We start from the raw sequence: 22,181 nt of genomic DNA, 5'->3' as shown, positions 1-22,181 counted from the left end.
CCTGAGTTACAGTTTATTCAAACAAGATTATAAAGTGATGTAACTCATTTCCAGATAATCAAGCACTGATATTCTTGTATTCATTATTTGTAAGTGTACACGATAGTGTGTCTCTTAGTTGCTTTGGGTATGGAGGAAAAACTATTCCTTGTGAAAATGCTACTTATAATCACACAAATTTGAGTATTGTTTAAGTCAATTAACCATGATAAGTCAGACTTAAGCAATGTGGTAAAAACTACTAATTATCTTTACATACAAAGAATAATGCATGAACTTCCTATAACAATATAGAATACTATTTAAAAAAATTAGTCACTTTAAATTATTCTGTGGCTGTTAACATCATGAGGTGCTTTTAGAAGTCAGAAATATTGTACTGTCTAGAAATACTCTGAATAGGAAAAGAATTAGTTGTAAATTTTATTCTCAAAATTGATCAATAAGGACAAAAACAATAGTTAAGCAGACAAAAAAGTACCAAAAACAGGGTATCATTCATATATACAGAAGATATGAACAGTATAGATTCATCTCTAGTTGATTCAATCCTATTTACACATTTAAAATACAAGATACATTTCAATCTGTCAAGAAGCTGACCACATTTAGCACCAGGAAAGGAACTTTTTAGTTTCTGATCATGATCTAAATATCCTGGAACAGGAAAAGAAATTTCATGGAATCTAGATGCATTTATCAACATCAATTCATAAAAATTAATTCTGAAAAGTGATTCCCCCATTCACAAATGAGTCACAGGCATTAGGACCTTAACACCTGGTACTACTTGATGTTGCGAACTACTCTCCTACAGTGGTTGGTTTTCATCTCCTCCAAGGCTTGTTCCAGTTGCTGAACTAAATGAAGTAGGGTAGCTGGGTCTGTCTGCAGAACTTTGGTGTTGTGGTCTCCATTCTGATTCAGGTGCAGTTTTATAGTCACTGCTGGCTTAATCTGTTGCCTGAGACTTCTGCTTGCAAGCTTGAAATAAGAGCACAATACTCTTAATAGCCATGCAGAATATGTAATATTTATAATTACCTTACACCATTCACTAAAACAAATTTAAGATGGTCTGACTCCAAAATGAAAACTAAACTTTTAAAACCTTTGGAGAGAAAAGATTAGACTATATATGAAACCTTCTGGTACAGAAAGATTTCTTAAATGTCAAACGAAGTGTGCAAATCATAAAGCCAAAAACCAATAAATTTAGCATTACATTAATAAATTTCGTTTAAAGGATACTTGAAAATGATGGCAATATGTATATAACTAAAAAAAGATTAGTATCCAGAATGCATGTCAAATTCCTCTGATGTAGTAAGAAAAACCCAAAATCCAAGAGAAAAATGTATAGAAGAGCTGAATAAGCAATTTCACAAAAGACAAACGAACATAGGAAATATGTCCAACTTTATCATGCATCAGAACAATGGTCAAAAAAAAAAAAAAAAAAAAACCCTCATGAAATACACTTTTATACTTATCAGACTACTGGAAACTGAACACCTGACCATATCAAGCACTGCAAGCAATTGTAATGTAAACCCTTCCCCCTGCTGCAGAGAGGGGTGAATCACTCTGGAGAACGGGCATTACCAACAATTCCACTCCTACGCAGACACCTTCAACTCTTACACATACGTTCATTCACAACAGTACCTATTTTCAAGAGCCAAAAACAGAAAGCATTTCAAAAAATCAGAAACATCTTAAATATCCCCTAATAGAATGGAGAAACTAAGAATACACAATGAATTGTTTACTAAATAGCAGTGAAAAAAAAATGAACTATAGTAACATGAATTATGGATGAAACTAAAAAAATTTGTATATCAAAAATATTCGGGGCTAGGGTTGTGGCTCAGTGGTACAGCACTTGCCTAGCATGTGAGAGGCACTGGGTTCAAGTCTCAGCACCACATAAGAATGAATAAAATAAAGGTCCGTCAGCAACTAAAATATATATATAAAAAAAATTCCAGAGGGCTGGGGCTGTAGCTCAGTGGCAGAGTGCTTGCCTAGCATGTGGGAGGTACTGAGTTCAATCCTCAGTACCATAAAAAAAAATAAAACAAATAAAATAAAGGCATGCTGTTCATCTACAACCACACACAAAAAAAACTGTTTTAAAGTCAGAGTATATGAAAACTTATATGATTTAGAGACAAAAATATACGTTTAAAAAACTATAAAGAAGAGAATAACAAAAAACTCAGGATAATGATTTTCCTCTACATGGCTGGGAAGGGGGGGTTAAAACTGACTCAAAGGTACTGGTTTTATACCACTTGCTAAGCTGGGTGGTGGGTATACTGGTATTGGTTTCATTATTATTCTTCAAACTGGGTATCTTAAAATCTTTTGTCTGTGTAATATATTCTAAAATTTAACAAGTAAGCACTATTGATGTATTTTCAAAAGATAAAATACAAAACTATGAACAATGACCAACTTGAGGGGAGGACACTCAACCCCAATGCAACCAAGTCCTCTAAAGACTATTCTCCATTAAAAGGAACAAAGACCACCCTGAAGTGATAGCTGCCTCAAGGACAGGAGCTGTACCATGAGCCCTGAAATATCTTCCTATACAAGAAAGCAAGGAAGCTGTCAAAAATTATTACAGTCACATCAAAAGCACAGGAAGTCAACTTGAAGAGTTTTCCCAGTAGGAACAAATCTAAAGCTGAGATTTTGGGATTAATTTAATAATACAACAGAATAGTCTAAAAACTTCTTCCAAATAATTCTAGGTGAAATACTTATCCAAAGCTGCAATTTTAACGTTTTGATTATACTGCAATTTAATGACTTCACTTCCAAGATAATTTGGAAACAACAGGCCAATCCTTTTGGGTGAGCTTATTAAGGTGAAATATCTCTTAAGATCATTTGCTAGTATAGAAAATTACAGATATAACAGATATGCAAACTGTAAATGCACTGACTGAAAATACTACCAATTCATTCAAATATGTACTGTTTATTTTTGTGGGATTTTTTTTTGGGCTGTTTCCTTCTATCTGCATTGACAGGGATAAATTTATCTAAGTGTGTAATTAAGTGATGAATTTTTTTATTGAAAGACAAAAATCACTCGATTTATCCTTCAATTTTTTTAGAAGTGATATCTAAATTTCCTTTACAGGTAAGTGTCCATATCTTTCTTTTCTTTTACAAGTAAGTATCTATACCATTCTTTAAAAATATTTAGAAAAGGCTGGGCACAATAATTACAGTATGCCTGTAATCCCAGTGGCTCAGAGGCTGAGGCATGAGGATCCTGAGCTCAAAGCCAACTCCAGCAACTTAGCAAGGCCCTAAGCAACTTAGTGAGACCCTGTCTCAAAATAAAAAAGGCTGGGGATGTGGTTCAGTGGTTAAATGCCCCTGGGTTCAATCCCTGAGACAAAAAAACAAAATTATAGAAATTAGTTTAACATCCTAACAAACACATAAGACATAATTAGACCTCACTTTTTTCTCAGAAAGAAGTTGGAATGACATTCACACAGGATAAAGAACAGTAGCCCACATGGTCCACTGATACGAATTTATTTTTTAATGGGGATGAAATTCTGTCCTTCCTGTAAATATAACAATAATAGCAAATTTAAACTAAAATGTATGCGATGCAAATTAGGGGGGAAAATGTTTAGTCTGAAGAACTATATTTCAAAGGTAACCTGGCCAAAAAAAAGTAGGGAACAGGATACAAAGGTCATGTTTCATTTAGTTAAAGTTGCTACAAGAATTTAACCCTCTACTTGCCTTAGAGCAAATACTGTAATACTGAACAGGACAGGAAAAGGATGCTTTGATGCAGTTGTAAATGAACCAGTCCCCAAAGTAACATTCTTCCGCATCAGCCCCAGATATATCCAATTTACATATGCTATTAAGAAGGACATCAATTGTGCTGATAATTTATGAAGTCTGGGGAAATGCTCCTACGAGAAACTAAACTATAATGATCACTTTGTTTACCAAGCAATCGCACAATAATTAGATGGTGACTGTCCATCCACTACCAGTCTCCACGAAACAAGTCAGTTACTCAGAGATGAAAGGCAACATATCCTGTTATTCGTTTCCTATTCATTTACCTGGTGTTATCTGTCATGCTTTCTTACCCCAAACAGGAGAATCCACTCCAGTTAAAATCCCTTGTAAAAGTTTCATCTAATGAACTCAGGAACTCAATTAGTTCTGAGTAGCTTTTTTAGCTTTAATGTATTTCATCATAAATGGCAAGTCACTCAGTATGTATTTAACATTAACCTGCACTAGTCCTTGTATAATGTAGCAATTCAAACTCATTCCACTGAGCAAATTGAATCCTCAAGTTTAATTTTAGAAAATTCGATTTCTTAATTTCTCAATCTCTTAATTTCTAACTTCGAAAAATGTCTTCATGATATGGAAAATCAAAGTGAGTCCTAAGAGTCCAAAAAAGACTCTTAGGAGCTCCTGAGCCCTTACCAAGTTCTAAAAGCCCGAGAGAGGTAATTATCTACAAATTACTGCCTAAGTATGAGCATCCTCACATCTCCACCTGGTCATTAACAAAAGACCTGAACACAAAAGTTTAAACACCGTGCTCTCCATGCCATGGCCACATGTGACTTTCTGTTCATGACCCAGGAACATGAACTGTATCTTGTTCATTGCTGTAGCCATAACACCTGGCATATGACTGATAGGTAACAAATGTTTGATAAATGATTTATCACATCCTCCCTTTCCACCAACATGGAGAGAGCATGCCGTCTAGTTTACACCATATCCTGTCATCATGGCTACTCATCATGCTTGCATATAATTGCTGAATTTAAGTTACATTTTTGTCTTGTATAAAACTGTGATGATTTAAAGGCAAGTATGATGGTTTTTCATTGTTATACATATTTGTCAGCTTTCTCTTACCTTGACAAAATACCAGAGTTAATCAACTTAATGGGAAGAAAGGTTTATTTTGGCTCAAGGGCTTTACTTCCAGAGGTTCGAGTTCACATTTAATTGGTCCTGTTTTTTTCTGGGCCTGTGGCTCATGGTGATAGCCAGTGGTGAGCAGAACTATGAGCCTCATGGAGGCAGAGAGCCAGCAGAGCTGGGAAGGGGCAGAGGCCCAGCGTCCTTTTCAAGGGCAGACACCTCAACTGCCTAACTTCCTTCCACTAGACTCCACCTCTTCAGGTTTCCATCACCTTCCATCATACCACAGGACGAATACGTCTTTAACACACGGGCCTGGATAACCTACGCATCCAAACCACAGCACCACGTCTACAAGGTCTGGCATGCTCCAGAAACCCAGTAAGTGGTTTGAAAACTGAATGGACATATGGTAGCATCAACTAATACATAGAAACGGTCTTTTCTGTGGTTGTCTACACACACCTAAGGATGCTGCTGACATGGGAATGACTTCTCTAAGCCAGCCATTCACTCCCAACTGTAAAACTTGAAGGTACAGTATGACATGAGCAGCTTTTTTCTGACCAAATCCTAAATGTTTCATCTTCTCAACCTCCAGTGACACTGTATTGTGATGCAGTTGTTCCTTCCTGAAAGTACTCTCACTTTAACCATCAGCTTTTCTCTCTCTCTCTCTCTCTTTCTCTTTATCTTTTTAAATATACATGACAGTAGAGTGGCCAGCTCTTCTATGAACTGTGAGTCACCAGTGAGATTCAGTCCAGTTTTCAGAGCAATCATTCTCATTTGTGGTCTGAAATAATCTTGACCGATCTCCTCAGCTGCTATAGACTGATGGGTACGGGGAGGGGCTGCCTGTGGCTAGCGGCATGTGCACGCATCAGCTGTAACAGGAGGAAAGGCAGAGCAAGGGTACTAATGCAGGCGGGGTGCAAAGTGAGGCAGGGACATGCAGAGTTCCCTTCTGACTGCTAACAGTGCAGAAACACAGGAGATACTGAGGCGTGGCAGGAGGAGAACACGTACGACGGGCATGTTTCTTGCTGTCCCAGGGTTTACAGTTCACTCTACAGGTAAGTACGAGTGAAAATGGTCTTCCAAAGTGGAAGCCCAGGTGCTGTGAAAAAGATACAAATGCCACCAGGGTTAAACTATGACGAGCAGCAGGGACTCACTTCCAGAGGGAGGCACCATTTGCAGCAGAGGGCAGCAAGCCATGTCGTTTCTTGGAGAACGAGATGATAAACACTGTAAGCTTTGCAGAGCTGCCCAGCATCTGGCAGATCGGCTCAGCTCTACCTTGCACTCCAAAGCAGCCACAGACAATGTGCTAACAATGAGCATGGTTGTGTCCCAATAAAACTTTTATAAACAGGCATCAAGTCAGATATGACCCACAGGCCACCGAGCCTGCTTCAACCTGGTATGTACAGGATGAGAAGAACAATCAAGAAGTAATGGCAAGGCAGCGGGAAAGCATCTCAGAGGGAAAATTCGTAAAGGCCTAAGTTCTTCCTACTTCTAACTCCCACTTTCATTCTGGTCTGCCTACGATACCAGATCAACTCTTCTAGATGTTACTTTCTTTTTTTTCAGGGCTGTGTTTTTCTCCTTTTTTCTAAATGTTACATTCTTACCCAAGAATCTACAAGGGCTTCCTATTGTCTGTTATGTTAGGTCTAAACTCCAACTGAATTTCTAACCTATTTGACCACTTTATCTGAATTCAAATCATGAAGAATCTACTCTAATAGCGGTTTGCAAAAAGTACTTAGTATTACTTGGGTGAAAGGGAAGCTTTTAAATATTCTGATGCCTAAGTCGAATCTCATACCAGTAAATAAGACACTGTAGGGGTGGAACACAGACATTAAAATTTTTTCAAAGCTCCCCAGGTTATTCCAACATGCATCAAGTTTAAGAACCAGAACAGCATATCACCTATTTGTATAGTGATTCCCATATTCATGGGGGCTGTTTTACTTTGTCCTGCCTCCTCTTCCAAGAATATTTACTCTGGTTTCCTCCATTCCTTCTGAAATTTTCAGTCCTTTTTTGTTAAACCTTTCTGGAATATATATATATATATATATATATATATATATATTTTTTTTTTTTTTTTTTTTTTTTTTAACAGTTGTTATCTTTATTCATGCAATTATATTCCTTTTTCCACTTCAGGACCTTATTTTTTAAATACCTTAAATCTCTTATACTTTTTAGTGTTCTGAAACATTTAGCACAGCTGTAATGAACAAATGAATGACAGTCAATAAACATCTATTAACTTATCTTTCACTGCTAATAAACGGTTACAGGCAATGGTCTGAAAATTAATTAACTAATTAATTTGTTTGAGATAAGGTCTCACTATGTTGCTCTGACTCGTCTCAAACTTGTGGGCTCAAGTAATCCCCTCATACTCTCCTGAGAAGCTGGGACTACAGGCATGTGCCACTAAGCCTAGCTTTTTCTTTTATTTATGTGTGGCTTTTAAAATAAGTGAAAGATTAGTTTCACAAAAATAATTTTGTGTAAAGGAGGCCAGACACCAAAGTGCATTTAACAACTCATTTGAAACATGGAAAGGAGAAAAACAAGTGAACTCTGTGTTAGAAGTCAGGATGCTGGTTACCTTTGAAAAGAACGGAAGGGGCAATAATGGGGAGGAGGCCAGGAGAGTCCTTCTGGGGTACTGGTGATGGTCATGTTGTTTTCATGGGTGTTTCACCATGACATAATTCTCTAAGCTGCACACTTGTGTATGTATTTCTTATACGCGTGTTACATGTAAGGAGAAATGTGTTTAAAAAGCTAACACCACCGAAAATATATGCATAACCATCTGCTTTGCTAATCAATTTCTTAAAAACTCCAAATTAAACTGAGTTGAACACATTAAAAATGAAAGAAAATGAACTATTTGTGAAATGGTCTGAAAATGAACACTGAAAAACCAGTTTCAAACCAGAGTTCGGTTAACATGGTAAAGAACAAAATAAGTAGGACACAACATGTAAATAATTCTTATTCTATGTCACATTAAAAAAAAAAAAAAAAAAAAAAAAAGCCACACCTGTACGTCGAGTCGCCACTCGAGGCTGTGGTAACTGGGAAGGCTGGGTGCCAATTCACCCAGAATAGTTCTGATCTCCTTTCTGTTGTCCAGGTAAAGCTGAAGCAGTAATCTGTTCAGTTCTTCAGAGAATCCCAGAACAAAAACCGAGTCTTGGAAATCCAGTTCAGAAATCTAAAAATAAATCGAATTTACCAGAACATCAGAATGTCTTTTATTTTTGATCTAGTAAATGCTCGTCAAACACCAGTGATACAGCTGACATCCCTTAATTCCTTTGTCACATTCCTTATAGATGAAGATGATCATCATCTACTATTCCAAGACCTGAGTCAATGTCACCCAAAAAATGTCTTTTTAAAAAGAATTAAGATGCCCAGTCTTGCCTCCTGCTCTCCATCGAGTCAGATACTGCTGATAAGCAAGGGAAACAGGTCGTCCACGGCTGGAGGACACAGGACGGGCCGGGCGGGCTGGGCCCCGCAGGCTTGCTTACCATGAGCCTGGCGCTCTCGGCCAGCAGGTAGGTCAGCCCTTCCACGCCGTGCTGGACGGCCTCGCCGCTCACGCCGAGCTTCCCTGCGGACAGGCGCGTTCGATCCGGTGGCGCCCACCCTGTCCTCCTCCCGACCCAAGGGCTTCAACCTCGTCCACCGCTTCGAAGCAGTGGCCGGCCTCCTGCTCCCGCCCCCAGGCTCCCGCCGCCCCGCCCGCAGGCCGCCCCCAGGCTCCCGCAGCCGCCCCCAGGCTCCCGCAGCCGCCCCGCCCGCAGGCCGCCCCCAGGCTCCCGCCGCCGCCCCGCCCGCAGGCCGCCCCCAGGCTCCCGCCGCCCCGCCCGCAGGCCGCCCCCAGGCTCCCGCCGCCCCGCCCGCAGGCCGCCCCCAGGCTCCCGCCGCCGCCCCGCCCGCAGGCCGCCCCCAGGCTCCCGCCGCCCCGCCCGCAGGCCGCCCCCAGGCTCCCGCCGCCCCGCCCGCAGGCCGCCCCCAGGCTCCCGCCGCCCCGCCCGCAGGCCGCCTCCAGGCTCCCGCAGCCGCCCCGCCCGCAGGCCGCCCCCAGGCTCCCGCCGCCCCCCCCGCAGCCGCCCCTCCCGGCCCCTTCCGAGGAGCAGGCGCCCCCGCGCCCGCCGCGCCCCGCTTACTGGCGGCGCCCTCGTAGACCTTGGGGTTGGCTCCGCGCCTCAGGAACTCGACCGCGATCCGCCCGAACTCCGCCACCACTGAAACGGAAGTCGCAAGCCGTGAGCGCCGCGCCCCGGCCTCCGCCCCGCCGCGCGCCGTCCCTCGCCCTTACCCGCGCCGTCCACTTGCGGCAGGAAGGCCAGGTGCTCCTTATGCTCCTCGGACAAGTCCAGCAGCATCTTCGCCGGGCGGCCGACCCACGCAGCGCCCTGCTCTGCCGCGCACTTCCGGCGCTCGCGTGCAGCGCGAAGAGGGCTCGGCTCGGCGGCCTCCCGAGCTTCCGGTTCCGGGCCACCAGGATCCTGGGCTCGAGCGTCCCCTGCGGCGCATCCTGGGATTGCGGGTGCGGGCTCGTGGCGGCAGCCTCCGTGAAGCACCGTGCCAAGGGCGCTGAGCGCCGGCCGGTGCGCGGACTGGGCTGCGTGGGGAAGGGAAACGAGTTCGGGGTGCACACCCCGCCCGGGCAGACGCTCACGACATCGGCAGCTGACTTGCTAAGCCCCGTTTCCGGGGTGTTCGCGCTCCCACCCCGGGCGGAAGCCAGGGACTCCTGACCGGGAAGCTACTTCCCCAGCCTCTTGTTTTTTATTTTGAGGCAGGGTCTCGCCAGGCTGCTGAGGCTGGCCGTAGTAGGCGAAATATCGCGACCAGCTCAAGGACTCACAGGTGAGGTCAGCACACCTCCCGGGAGGGAAGCAGTGACCGGCCCTCACCCGAGCCGCTGTCTCAGGAGCCCAGGCTGGCACCCAGTGCGTGAGCTCGCCCGAGATTTTCCTCACCATTTCAGTTTACTTGGGAAAACTGCATTATAAGTGCATACTGAGAGTGGCTCAGGTAAGAAGATACTCTCGAACCTTTTCAAATCGGACACACAACGTAGAGCAAGAAACAGCCGCGCGGCGCGGCGCGCGGCTTTGCTTAGGGCGGTCTGCACGCTCCCTTCACAGCGTCTCGTCTGCACCAGCTCCGCTCTGCCTCTGCCCCAGTCGCCTCCTGTCCAACTAGGAACTCAGCGGGGTGTGTGTCAGTGAGCTTTTAGATTTGGCGTGTTTTCACTATTGTACCGGAATGTATCTTGAAATCTTCAGATAGAATACTAATCTCCAAAATTTATAAAGAACTTAAAAAACTACACCAAAAATACAAAGAAGCCGATCAATAAATGGGCTAAGGAACTGGGCAGACACTTCACAGAAGAAGATCTACAGGTGATCGACAAATACATGAAAAAGTGCTCATCATCCCTAGTAATTAGAGAAATGCAAATTAAAGCCCCTAAGATTTCATAATCACCTAACTCCAATTAGAATGGCTATTGTCAAGAATACACACAATAATAGGTGTTGGTGAGGATGTGGGGGAAAAGGCGCACTCATACATTGCTGGTGGAGTTGCAAATTGGTGCACCCACTCTGGAAAGCAGTATGGACATTCCTCAAAAAACTTGGAATGGACTCACCATTTGACCCAGCTATCCCACTCCTCAGTTTATACAAAGGACTTAAAATCAGCATCCTATAGTGATACAGTCACATTAATGTTCATAGATGCTCAATTCACAACACTTAGATTGTGGAACCAACTGAGATGCCCTTCAATTGATGAATGGGTAAAGAAGCTGTGAGATATATATATATATATATATATATATATATATGTATATATATATATATATAATGGAATATTACTTAGCCATAAAGAAGAATAAAATTATGGCATTTGCTGGTAAATGGATGGAAATGGAGAATATCATGTTAAGTGAAATAGACTAAGCCACCAAAACCAAAGGCCAAATGTCTTCTCTGATAAGTGGATGAAGATAGATAATGGGGGGGGGGGGTGTGGCAGGAGAAATAAGAATGGAGGAAATTTGGATGGTGTAGAGGAAAATGGGGTGGGAGGGGGTGGAGGAAGGAAAGATAGTAGGCTGACACAGTATTACCCTGTGTACACATATGACTACATGACTGGTGTGAATCTTCATTGTGTACAACCACGGAAGTGAAAAGTTGTACCCCATTTGTGTACAATGAATCAAAATGTGTAAAATAAAAATTAAAAAATAAAAATAAAAACAATACAAGAAGAATTAGAGGGTAAAAACAAATAAGTACGCAAACATTTTCAAAAACCAGTAAGTAAAAAATAACCCAATTTTAAAACAGGCAAAAACTGAATTTATTTCACAAAAGAAGATAAAAATGGCCAATAAACACATGAAATGTTGTTCGACACTGTAGTTATCAGGGAATGCAAATCAAACCCGTAAGAGTGAGTCGAAAGATAGGCTGGTGTCCCGAAGCGCAGGTGAGGCCCTTGAAGCCCGGGACTCGGGTGCAGCTGGTGGGAGTGAGCAGCCCTAAGAGTGCGGGGACTTGGCCACATCTGACCTCAGCAAACACCCACCTGTCACCAGCGTTCCATTCCTGGGTGCTACTCAAAAGCAATGAGAACACAGACCCAGAAAGGAGATTCTACAAAAAGCTTTATTCAAGGCTGGGGCTGGGGCTCAGTGGTGAAGCGCTTGCCTAGCATGTGTGAGGCGCTGGGTTCGTCTCACACCACATAAAAATAAATAAGATAAAGGTAAAAAAATCATTTCTTTAAAAAAAAAAGTGTTATTTATAAAAGCTCCAAACTGCAAACCCTCCAATGCCCCTGCAGTTGAATGGATGATGGTGGCATGTGCACACAGTAGGGCAGCTTAGAAATAAGAAACGCACTCTTAACTCAGAGGTCAGGGGCAAGGTCACCTGGAAACACAGCTGACAGAGCCATATGGTTGGACCGGTCTGGACGTCTTTATCTCTGGAGGTAGAAATCAGAATTCAGCTGCTGCAGATGCTGGGCTTGACTTGGAGGTTGGAGGATCTTTCTGAGGGTAACTAAAGTGTTCTACATCTCGAGTGGAGATTGTTCACACATAGGTACGTCTGTTAAACTCAATGGATCTTCTATTTACAAGCCACACAACTCGCTGTATGAAACTTTATCTCAATTTTAAAAATTAATAGGAAGCAATGTCTTAGTAGAAGTTAAAGCAATATCTTAAATAGAAGTGTGCTAAAAACCTGGATGGCACCTGTAACTCTCCTAAGGACTTCCCTTACATAGAATTTTAAAAACTTATCCATTTTGTATTATGGTCTACATTTATGTAACTTAAAAATCTGAAAGCATTGCAACAAATCCAGAAAAGAAGAAAACACAGTAAAATTCTAACTTCCATCCAGAGTTCTCATCGCCTCTGTTACCACACCCTCGAGACAATGACGATCTTCACACTCACAAATTCTTCCTCTGACTCTGTAAAAAGTGTCGCCCTACATTTTCCCTGCGGTGGTGGTGTCCAGGAGATCCTGGCCTTAGGTATTCTGTCAGAAGTCGGGCGGCAGGAGAGCTTGGGCACGTCAGCGCCGGGCGGTCACAGACAGGCCAGGAGTGTTAACGCAGTACTGGGGTTCTGTGGGAACGGTCTTCACTCACGCTGACTTCTTTTTTTTCCTTTTTGAAAAAAGTTTTATTGTCATTATCAAAGCATAATATATCAGTATTTAACCTGGGGTAGGGGCAATAATGAGAAAGAAGGTATACTTTATCAGATAAAATTCTAAAGAATTGTTAATTCTAAAGAATTGTTTTGTGGAGAGTATTATTTTGACTTTTTAAAAATCTCTTTATTTGTTCTAATTAGTTGTACTTGACAGCAGAATGCATTTGTGGATTTTGATAAATCATACATAAATGGAGTGTACCTTCTCACTTTTCTGATTGTATGTATTGCAGGATCACATTGGTCATGCAGTCACACATGCACACGAGGTAATAATGTCTGTTTCACTCTACAATCATTCCTTCCCCATACCCCTTCCCCTCCCTTCGCTCCCCCCTACCTAAAGCAAAATTTCTGGAGGGTTCTCATCGGCTGCCAAACCTCCGTGGATGGTCAGGTTGGAAATGCTCTTTTTGGCAAGGGCTCTTGCTATTCTAAGCTGCTGAAGCCATCGTTTCTCCTTAAAGGCACTGCAAGAGAGTAAGATGTCATCACCAGGAGGTTCAGAGTTCAGACTGATTGTGCAGCTGTGGCCAGTTTATCTCACCACATAGACACAAGGCTCTTTCTAAAACCAGCTCCTTGTGCTGCAGTGGAAATAGTATTTTTCAAGCAACACTGAATATTTAGAAGCTACAACTAAACCCACAAAGCCCCTTGATGTCAGGTAGGATTCTCTGGGTTGAAACTCGCTGTTTGTCCTTGCCAGGTGTCCCTCTATCCCACAGGTCCCTTGACCACGTCTCCAACCCCCACCCAATACACATTAGGGCTTTTTAATGTCGATCGATATTAGCTTTTTTGATAGTCTTTAACTGAAACGCAATAGAACTTAATATTTTATATTTATTCTCTGGCTAGGTACTTAATAAAAAACCTGTAAATCTGAATATGATTACCTACTTGGTAGGATGCAAATAGGATCCAGTGCAGAAGACCTTTACATTCCTAAAATGTGGGGTTCTCCAAGGTTCTGCCCTGGGTCCTCTTTTTACACCCTCATCCCAGAAAGCCTCATGTATTCCTGCCTCAGTTCCCATAGCCACGACTCCTAAATCTGGGCACTTCTTAAAAGTTGCAAATCTCCAGTTAGCAAATAAATATTTACCCCGTAGACATTTCCGATTGAGCAGTCTATCTCCTTCCTAAACGGGTCTGCCTTCCCAGTACCTTGTTCTCACCCTTGCTCCAGCACGGCGGCCTTGGTGTCCTCGCCACCACCGAGACTGGAAACAAGCGGCTCCTCCTTCGCCAGCCTGCACCAGTCAGCGGCCGGATCCCGCAGGCCACGCCCCTTCCTTGGGCAGGTCCCACAGGCCACGCCCCTTCCCGCACCAGTCATTGGCCAGATTCCACAGGCCTCGCCTCTTCCCGCACCAGTCAGCAGCCAGATCCCACAGGCCACGCCCCTTCCCGCCACGACTGTCCAGGCCTGTCTCTTGGCCCCTTGCTCTCTTTCTGCCACCTCCCAACCCTGTTGCCCTCCTCCCACGCTTTTCCCGGGGTCTCCCACATACTGCACCAGATTTGTTTTCAAACACAAACAAAACTGATCTGTGCTTTACCAAGAGCTGCCGTGATCTTTCCCCCCCAACTCCTGCCCCATACAGAGGGGAGTGAGAAGCCGACTCTCCCCTGGGCACAGAGATGCCTCTGGGTGTGTACGAAGTCCACCTCACAGTCTCCTCTCCGGCCCATTTCTCTTCCATCCTCCAGGTGCAGTTTGCAAATTCACTTCCTTTCCTGAAAACTATAATTTCCTGCTTACCCTTTCGCAAAGTAGCATCTTTGACCATGTTACCGCCACTTCCTGAACCCTTTCTTCCTCCACCAACCCTTTTGTCTGGCAAAGTCCTGCAGATTTTCTTTCCTTTTTTTCCCTGCAGATTTTTTTAAGGGCTGTCACTCAGCCTGTCGAGAGGAAACGTGCATAAAGACTTTGCCTTGCCTCCATGACTGCTTTTCCCTGGGCCCTCGCAAGTGGACCAACCCATCTAGACTCCCTGAAGCCCTCAGGCAACTCTAGGCTGCTCAGCCTTTCCCCATAGCCCACCTGACTGAATCCAGCGCGCCTTCTCCCTCACTCTGACGCACACCCCAGCTCCTCCTGGTTCCGAGCGCATCCAACTCTCTCCCTAGAATTCAAACCCTGGCTTTTTTGCATTCATTCAAAAACTGTTTATTCTATGCCAGACACTAGTCTGGGTGCTGGAGATACAAAACAGTGAACAAAACATGGAAGACTTGCCTTTTTAGTAAAAACAAAAGAAAACAGCTCTGCTTTTATTTGAAGCACAAGACCCCTCAGAGTCCTCAGTGTTGGGATCACTGTCCATTCTCAGTCCACTCCGACACTCAACCTTTTGGGCCAATCCCCTGCCTGTAGGCCCGATTCATTCCACTGTCTTTCCCAGTCCCGTCAGCCCTCCCTTCCCCCCGCTTGGCCCCAACACTCAACCTCAGAATCTTCACTAAACAGGGCTTCCGGGTCCCAGTGACCTCACTGGAATCAGCCGACAAACGATAAGAAGGCTGGCTTCCGGACATGAGGGCTCAGCGGTGTCCCTGATGCACGCAAAGCCTGCGCTGTCTTATAGACTGAGGATGAGGCTGTGTGCACTTCTGGCCTTGGTCACGTCATTGGCACCAGCCACCAGCAGAAAGTAACCTGACTCCCAGGAGCACTCGGTCTGTGCTGACTGCAGTGACACCATCTTTGATTCAGTCCTAAGAGGAATATTTTCATGGATCAGAAGGGAGAATTCCCGAAGAGCAAACGGTTCAGCGCTTTCACCTGAGGCCAGATAAGTTATCTGGGGTCCCGTTTGGGAGACTGCCCTTCCCAATCAGGAATGTCAACTACTGACCTACCCACCTTGACCCGATTCCCTGGGTCAGTCTCATGAGGATTCCATTAGGCTCCTCCCCATCTCCTGACCGTCTGGCAGCTTCCTGAGAGTGTGTGGAGCATGTCCAGTCCTCACGCCTGTCTTTTGGGCACCAGATCTGGACTGGTCGTTCAGAGGCGAGTGCTCTGGCCACCTGGCTGCCTGGCTGACTGGGTGTTTCAGCAGACGGAGGCGCCTCTGCAGGCCGTGAGCCAGACCAAGGAGGGGCACCAGGGCCTGAGGCTGCAGGTCTCCCTCGTCACCACGGCTTGCCAACGAGGGAGGCACGGATCCTGGGAAACACATGGTGGAACGGGACAGAAACAAGAGGGAGGGAGCGTGGGATTGAGGGGAAAGGAAGATTGGAGAGAAGGTTCGCTGGGAGTGACTACCGGCCCTGCCCGGCGAGGCGGCCACCGCTCCTGGGGCGCCCTTGTGCTGAACCCTTCTCTTTCTTTTTTTGGGGGGGTACCAGGGATTGAACTCAGGGGCACTCGACCACTGAGCCACACCACAGCCCTATTTTGTATTTATTTAGAGACGGGGTTTCACTGAGTTGCTTAGCACCTCACTTTTGCTGAGACTGGCTTTGAACTCATGATCCTCCTGCCTCAGCCTCCTGAGCCACTGGGATTACAGGCATGCACCACTGTGTCCAGCACAAAGCTCTTTCTTACTAAGTGCTGTCCCCAGAAATTTCCTTCTTGACCTTGAATTGCTTCCCCGTGGTAACTGCGATGCTTAGGTGGTATTTCTATCTATCAAGACCCCAGCACACTGGTGGACCCTCTTTGGAGAGCTCTTTGGAAATGTTTGCTAAAGCTGAACATGAACCTACCCTACGACCCAGCAATGCTATTCTAGAGAAACAAACGCTAATGTCCTCCAAAACTCATATACGAGATCAAATGATATATTTTTACTCAAAATAGCCTCCAACTTAGAAACAAGCCAAGTATTCTCCCGTAAGAAAATGGTTAAATAGGGGCTGGGGTTGTAGCTCAGTGGTAGAGTGTCTGCCTCACAGGCGTAAGGGACTAGGTTCAATTCTCAGCTCTGCATACAAATAAAAATAAAATAAAAATCCACTGACAACTAAAAAATATTTAAAAAAAGAAAATGGATAAATAAATTAGGATATAGAATGTAACAGAAATGGACTATTACATTGAAATAAGAAAAACCAATATACGTGAAACAAATGAATTTCACAGGCAATATTGGCAAGCAAAAAAAAAAAAAACACATAAAAAGTACATACTATATGATGAACTTTATAGGAAGTTCAAGAACAGGCCAAACTAATTGTCAATCGTAGAGATAAAAATAATGTTTGTATCTGGGGCGAATTACTATATTTTTCCAAATATTTTTACACAAGAGGAAACAAAATCCACCTTGAAAAAGCTTATGCTCATTGGATGTGATGGGTCTGTTTTATTTCCAGTAAACTACAGTCTCTCCAGACCTGAAGAAATATCCACATGAATGTGTGTAAAATGTGGAAAGAGACTGTTAACTGAATTCAGTTAAACAGATTTCCTGAGCCAGCATAGATGTACGTTTGTAAACACGGAGGAAATCAACTTCACTCAAATGGCTCTAGAGCTCAGGGGGGATTCTTGACTGGTGAGGGGCAGGAAGGAGATTTTCAGGGTGCTGGGAATAGTTCACATCTCATCTGGAGGGTGGCTGCACGGACATGAGCGATGTAGACACTCAGTAAGCCGTGATGTGCTCCTGAGGCATTCCATCATACCTCAGTGTCCTCCTGCCTCAGGAAGCACTCCACACAGAAGGCCCTGGCAGCCTTCCTCCATTGGAACTATATACATGTCCACCTTAAAAGCACATCCTTTGGGGGCCAGGGAGGTAGCCCTGTGGTAGAGTGCTTGCCTCACATGCACAAGGTCTTGGTTGTGATCCCCTGCACCACAGAAACAAAGCAAAAAACATACTTTTACGTGTTTCTGTTATGCCTACCATGCACCGGGTCATATAAAAGCACTCACTGAATGTTTGCGCGGTAAACTCATTTTTAACACGCATCTGTTTCAATAAATCAGTTTTTCCTTTCTTGTTTCTACCTCTTAATTTTAAGACGGGTTATGTAATTTTTTGGATTAATTATTTTCTGAGCAGTTTTCTGGGCTTTTAAATGGAGAGACATCTCCCACATCACCACTGAAGCTGTTGACTGAGTCTTCTGCTGCCTCAACCTCATCAGGTCGGATCTTGGGCATTTTACAGCCCGAGTCCCTCTCACCACCAGGGGGCAAACCCAGCTGAAATAAGGCGGAGCTGATCCAAAGACCAATGCAGAGGGGCAATGCAGAAACTCTGGCCTTGCTTTTCCATTTCCTTCTCATTTCATTGATTAAGGGGAAAAGCTACTCATAAACCTATACTTCTCTAATATCTGCACCCAATAATACCTCATAAGTAGTGGGCAGGACCTAAGATCTGATCTAAGACTTCTGTTTGCAGTGAAATCTAATGACCAAATTTTTTCCTTCCTTCCCCCTTCCCTCCCTTCCCCCCTCCCTCCCTCCCTCCCTCCATCCCTCCCTCTCTTCCTCCCTCCATCCCTCCCTTCCTGTGATTGGCCCTGGCCTTTGCATGCTAGGCAAACACTCCACCATTGAACTCCATCCCCTGCCCTCAACTCAACTTTTTGTGGTTCAATTTTTTTTAAACAGTTCCTTTCTTTCCTTCCACTTTCATTACTATCTAGTCTTCCATGACACCTGTGATGTCTCCATCCCATATTTCAAGTTTATTTATTTTCCTCCATAATAACTAGCAATTTCTTATTTGCTTCAAAAAAGAAATAAGCACCAGCAATAGGTCTAACTGATACTATGATTTCTTTTATTTATCTATTTATTTATTGGTACTAGGGATTAACCCTAGGAGCGCTCTTCCTGGGCTGCATTCCTGGCCCTTTTGGTTTTGTGCATTGAGACAGGGTTTCCCTAAGTTGCCAAGTGCTGAGCCGGGAACCGCTGCCTCTGCCTCCCCAGTTGCTGGCACGAGGGGCACGTGGTGCTGTGCTCTGCGACACTACGCTTTTCCCATGTCTCTTGACTCTGGAAGGCTGGAGGGACGAAGCACTCACAGATGGTGAGGCAGCAGATGGACACCTGGACAGCCAGGAGTGGGGTCTTGGAGGAGGAGGGATGGAGACACGGGGCCTGGAGAGTGTCCTGTCACTGCCCCTGAGGGCCTCCACCTCAAAGGCTCCTCCTCAGTCACCCTGCCCCCACCAGGCCAACCAAAAGCCTCTCTAAAGCACTTCCTTCTGTGCCAAAAGCCCCATCCCTGGCTCCTTATGTTAATAAAAGTTTGAAACTACTCTCCCCTGGTTCGTTGAAGAAGACAAAATAAAAAGTGTCAGTTGGCCCCTTTCCAAATGCTATATCCCACCAGCCACCGACGGCGATGGATCGGCCCTCAAGCCCCCGGACACAGACGCCCTTGGCAGCCCTGTCCTGGGGTTCCTCCTGCTCCAGGCACTCTGCTCCCTTCACTCTAATAAGTCCTGGATGCCACTATGTGTCCATGGATTTCATTCTTCGATTTTGCAAGACAAAGAACCCACCCACCCATGCTCCCTGTTGCGCACAGACGGTCACTGCAGTCCAGTTTGTCCTAGGCATAGGCTGAGAGGAGGGCCTTGGCGCTGGGTGCTGCATTAGAACAACGGGGTTGGCATCTAGACATGGCGGCAGCGCCCACCCTGCAGGCTGCACTGTCCGAGGTCTGCCCTGTGTGCTCACAGAGGAAGACTCACCTTGCCACAGCCAGGCAGTAGATGGCGTTCTCCCTGGGAGTCCTCCCACTGCGCTGCCGGAGAGATTCCAAGCAGGACTTCAGCACAGCGTCCTTACTGTGCTCTGCCAAGTGAAAGGGGAGTGAACATCCTTCTCCGCACAGGGCGGGGAGGGGCACGTGGGGGAGGTGGGCACTCTCGATGGGCTCTTTTCTCCTAGCTGAGCAGCTAGTTTTCATCTGATTTTGTCGTTGATGTCTTTGCAATTCAGAGAACACGTTTGCATCTCCCAATGGAGGAAACGCCAGGGGCTGGTCTCCCCTGTCCCTCTGCAAAACCCCAACAGCGTCCCCAGCCTTCCTGTCTGTAGTGTGCTCCCTGAGAGGAGGTAGCTTGCTCACGTTGCTCTGCGAGTCCTTGTTCCCAGCCTTATGCCAGCTCTTGGAGGTCATTTTGGGTTGGGTGAAACCATCCACCATCACAATGTCTCCAACTTTGGCCCCAAAGACCCTCGCTCTGCACAGCTGGCTCTTATGAAGGCTGTGACTCTGGGCTCTGAGGATCCATTGTTTTATCTTAATATAAATCCTCATCGGGACAGAGGTCTTCAGAAAAGAGACCGTGGACCACATCTTACTCAGCAAGTACAACACGCAGTCTTTGTGCCTGTGTTTGGATGCGATGGCCAGGGGGGTTTGTCCGGCTGGGTTTCTGCATTCCAGGCACAGGACGCTGCAGTGGACAAAGGTCTTCAGAATCAGCAGTTGGCCTGCCTCTGCAGCTGCATGCACAGGGCACTTGGAGACATCAGCATGGAGGGCTTCAGAGCACCATGCTCGGTAGGGGTGGGCACCCACTGCCTCGTGGGGCCGCGCACCCTGCTTCAGGGCCCACTCAGTGAGCTCGGCGAAGCCATAGAAGGCAGCGATGTACAGGGCGACCCTCTTCTGATACCTGGAACAAGGAAGCAAGCGGGGAAGGGTCAGTAAGCAGGATGCCAACACTCAGGGGACGCTTTGTTGACGCGTCCGCTTCTTCCTGATGTCGACCTTGACCTGGTTTTAAGAAAAGGCTTCAGCAGCACACAGGCTGGATGCCACAGGCTGCTGACACACTCTCCTCTCCTCCAGGCAGCGGGTGAATGATTCTCACTGGTTCCCTCGGAGTGGCTGTCAACGTAAAAGCCAAATGCTCAGGACAACTTCATATTCAATGGGTCGTTGGGGGCAATTCAGCACATCTCAGACGACTGGGAGTCTGAGTGTCTTGTCTCTTTGGACGTCCTTGCTTTCTGTCTTCTCCACTCTCTGCTATTGTCCTGAGCTGCAGCCCTGTTCCCTCGGCTACCCCACCCTGCCTGGACTCTAGGCTGTCGCCCCCTCCTCCTCCATCCACTGTCCTGTGCCACCCTGGCCTCCAGCTGTCCTTCCCACAGCCCCAAGACATGAGCTGGGGATTGGTGAAGGTGGTTCAGAGATGTGAGGGAGGGAACCAAACCTCGTGGGGCCCAGCCTCATCCAGTTCACACTCGCGGGGGACAGTCTTCCTTGTAGAGACAGAGGCAGGCGACCTGGTGTCACCTGTCTCTAATTGCACACCAGCCTGCCTTTTGCTGGGCATGCAGCTTTCCCTGCCCTGTCCTGGATGGGGAGGCTGCTCTGCCCAGCGCACACGGGTCAGCTGGACCAAGGCTAAATGGAGCTGACATGCTGGCACCTGTTCACACGTCAGCTTCACACGTGAACCTTGAAATTCATCAGGGCAAGGGGGCCTCTCTGAAGTTGACCAATCTGGGATGAGGAGCGTGCTCCCCAGTGAGCTGCGAAATGCCCCCCAGGACCTCTGGGCGGCTGGACAGTTATCCTTCCTCTGGTGACACCAGGTACCTGGGTCACACCTTTCCTTTAGACACCTAGAGTTTGACTGATGAATCCCAATAAGCCCGTCAAGCTCCATGTGTCTGTGACTGAACTCCTCACCTCCTCTCCCAAGTTTGCTCCTTCTGGGGTCCCCTTCCCGGTCCAGCAGATCTTTGTCCACCATTACTCAAGCCAGGAGCCAGGGCTTCATATTTGTTTTCTTTCCTCTTTTCCTCCCACGTCGAATCCGTTACCCACAAGGGCCGATGCCTCCCCCACGCACCTCAGTCCGTCCTCTGCCCACCTGTCCTGCCACAGCCCTGGCTCAGCGCACCGGCTCCTGACTCTCCCTGTGTTCCGCTCAGCAGGGGGAGGCCGCTCTGAAGTGCCCCATCCTGCCCCTTGGCTCCCTTCAGGACCTTCCCCCCACTGAGAGATCAAGTCTAGATCCTGTACATTCCCCCGTGAGACTGCACGGGCTGGCAGTGCCCTTCCAGCCACTAGCCTCCAACTCCCTCTCAGCCCTACCCTGTGGGAAGTCGTTCAGTCCCAGGCCTCTGTCCTCTCGCTGCTGGGTTTTGTCACCTGTCTTGGGTCCTGTCTTCTCTCCTCCTACCACCCACCTGAGTCCTTCAGGCCTCAACTCAGACTTCCCTTCTCAGGATGCCTTGCTGATTCCCTGTGGAGTGAGCTGTCCATCCACACCCTCCTCAGCCACCCTGCACAGCTCATAGCACACGGGCAGCGGCAGTGGCCAAGCCTGACCTTCGGAGCCTACTAACCAGGCCTTAAGCACCTTCGAGCTCCTTATGACCACTGAGTCATTTCAAATCTAAAGCAATTCTTTGAGGTCGATGCTGTTACTGTTTCCGCTTTATAGGAGACTGAGGTATATGATGTCTGTGTAG

The 22,181-nt window shown here is 46.1% G+C and overlaps 2 protein-coding genes across 6 annotated transcripts in view; both read right to left on the bottom strand.

The window, feature by feature from the left end:
- Nucleotides 1–410: 410 nt before the first annotated feature.
- On the bottom strand, nucleotides 411–9,449 carry COMMD2 (COMM domain containing 2). Its single transcript, XM_079100915.1, has 5 exons — nucleotides 9,314–9,449; nucleotides 9,162–9,239; nucleotides 8,520–8,602; nucleotides 8,024–8,197; nucleotides 411–984 (listed from the first exon to the last, which is right to left on the bottom strand). Exons 1-5 carry the CDS (start codon nucleotides 9,378–9,380, stop codon nucleotides 787–789), a joined length of 600 nt encoding a protein of 199 aa, XP_078957041.1. The 5' UTR covers nucleotides 9,381–9,449; the 3' UTR covers nucleotides 411–786.
- Nucleotides 9,352–22,181, bottom strand: part of ANKUB1 (ankyrin repeat and ubiquitin domain containing 1) — a gene marked incomplete at its 3' end in the record, with an annotated part of 26,281 nt that continues 13,451 nt past the window's right edge. Inside the window, exons 5-7 of one of the 5 annotated variants that reach the window (XM_079100911.1) lie at nucleotides 19,436–20,368; nucleotides 13,095–13,224; nucleotides 9,488–9,619 (exon numbers count right to left, since the gene is read on the bottom strand). In XM_079100911.1, coding sequence (XP_078957037.1) covers nucleotides 13,095–13,224; nucleotides 19,436–20,368 — 1,063 coding nt within the window. Of the gene's footprint in view, nucleotides 9,620–12,699; nucleotides 13,225–19,435; nucleotides 20,369–20,394; nucleotides 20,584–22,181 lie in introns of those variants that run through there. The other 4 variants (XM_079100910.1, XM_079100913.1, XR_013757325.1 and 1 more) reach the window with 4 other exon arrangements.

Source organism: Sciurus vulgaris, assembly GCF_902686455.1.
Source record: "Sciurus vulgaris genome assembly, chromosome: 10".
Classification (NCBI taxonomy): Eukaryota; Metazoa; Chordata; class Mammalia; order Rodentia; family Sciuridae; genus Sciurus; species Sciurus vulgaris.
Note: the sequence above shows the minus strand (reverse complement) of the source record. Positions and strands in the feature narration are given on the sequence as shown.

What these genes read in the sequence shown, in the direction of transcription:
- COMMD2 (XM_079100915.1), bottom strand. Translation starts at nt 9,380, where the DNA reads ATGCTGCTGGACTTGTCCGAGGAGCATAAGGAGCACCTGGCCTTCCTG. An exon ending in GGTCTACGAGGGCGCCGCCA is followed by an intron (nt 8,603 to 9,161) that starts GTAAGCGGGGCG and finishes GCCTGTCCGCAG; the next exon opens with GGAAGCTCGGCGTGAGCGGC. An exon ending in CCGAGAGCGCCAGGCTCATG is followed by an intron (nt 8,198 to 8,519) that starts GTAAGCAAGCCT and finishes ATTTATTTTTAG; the next exon opens with ATTTCTGAACTGGATTTCCA.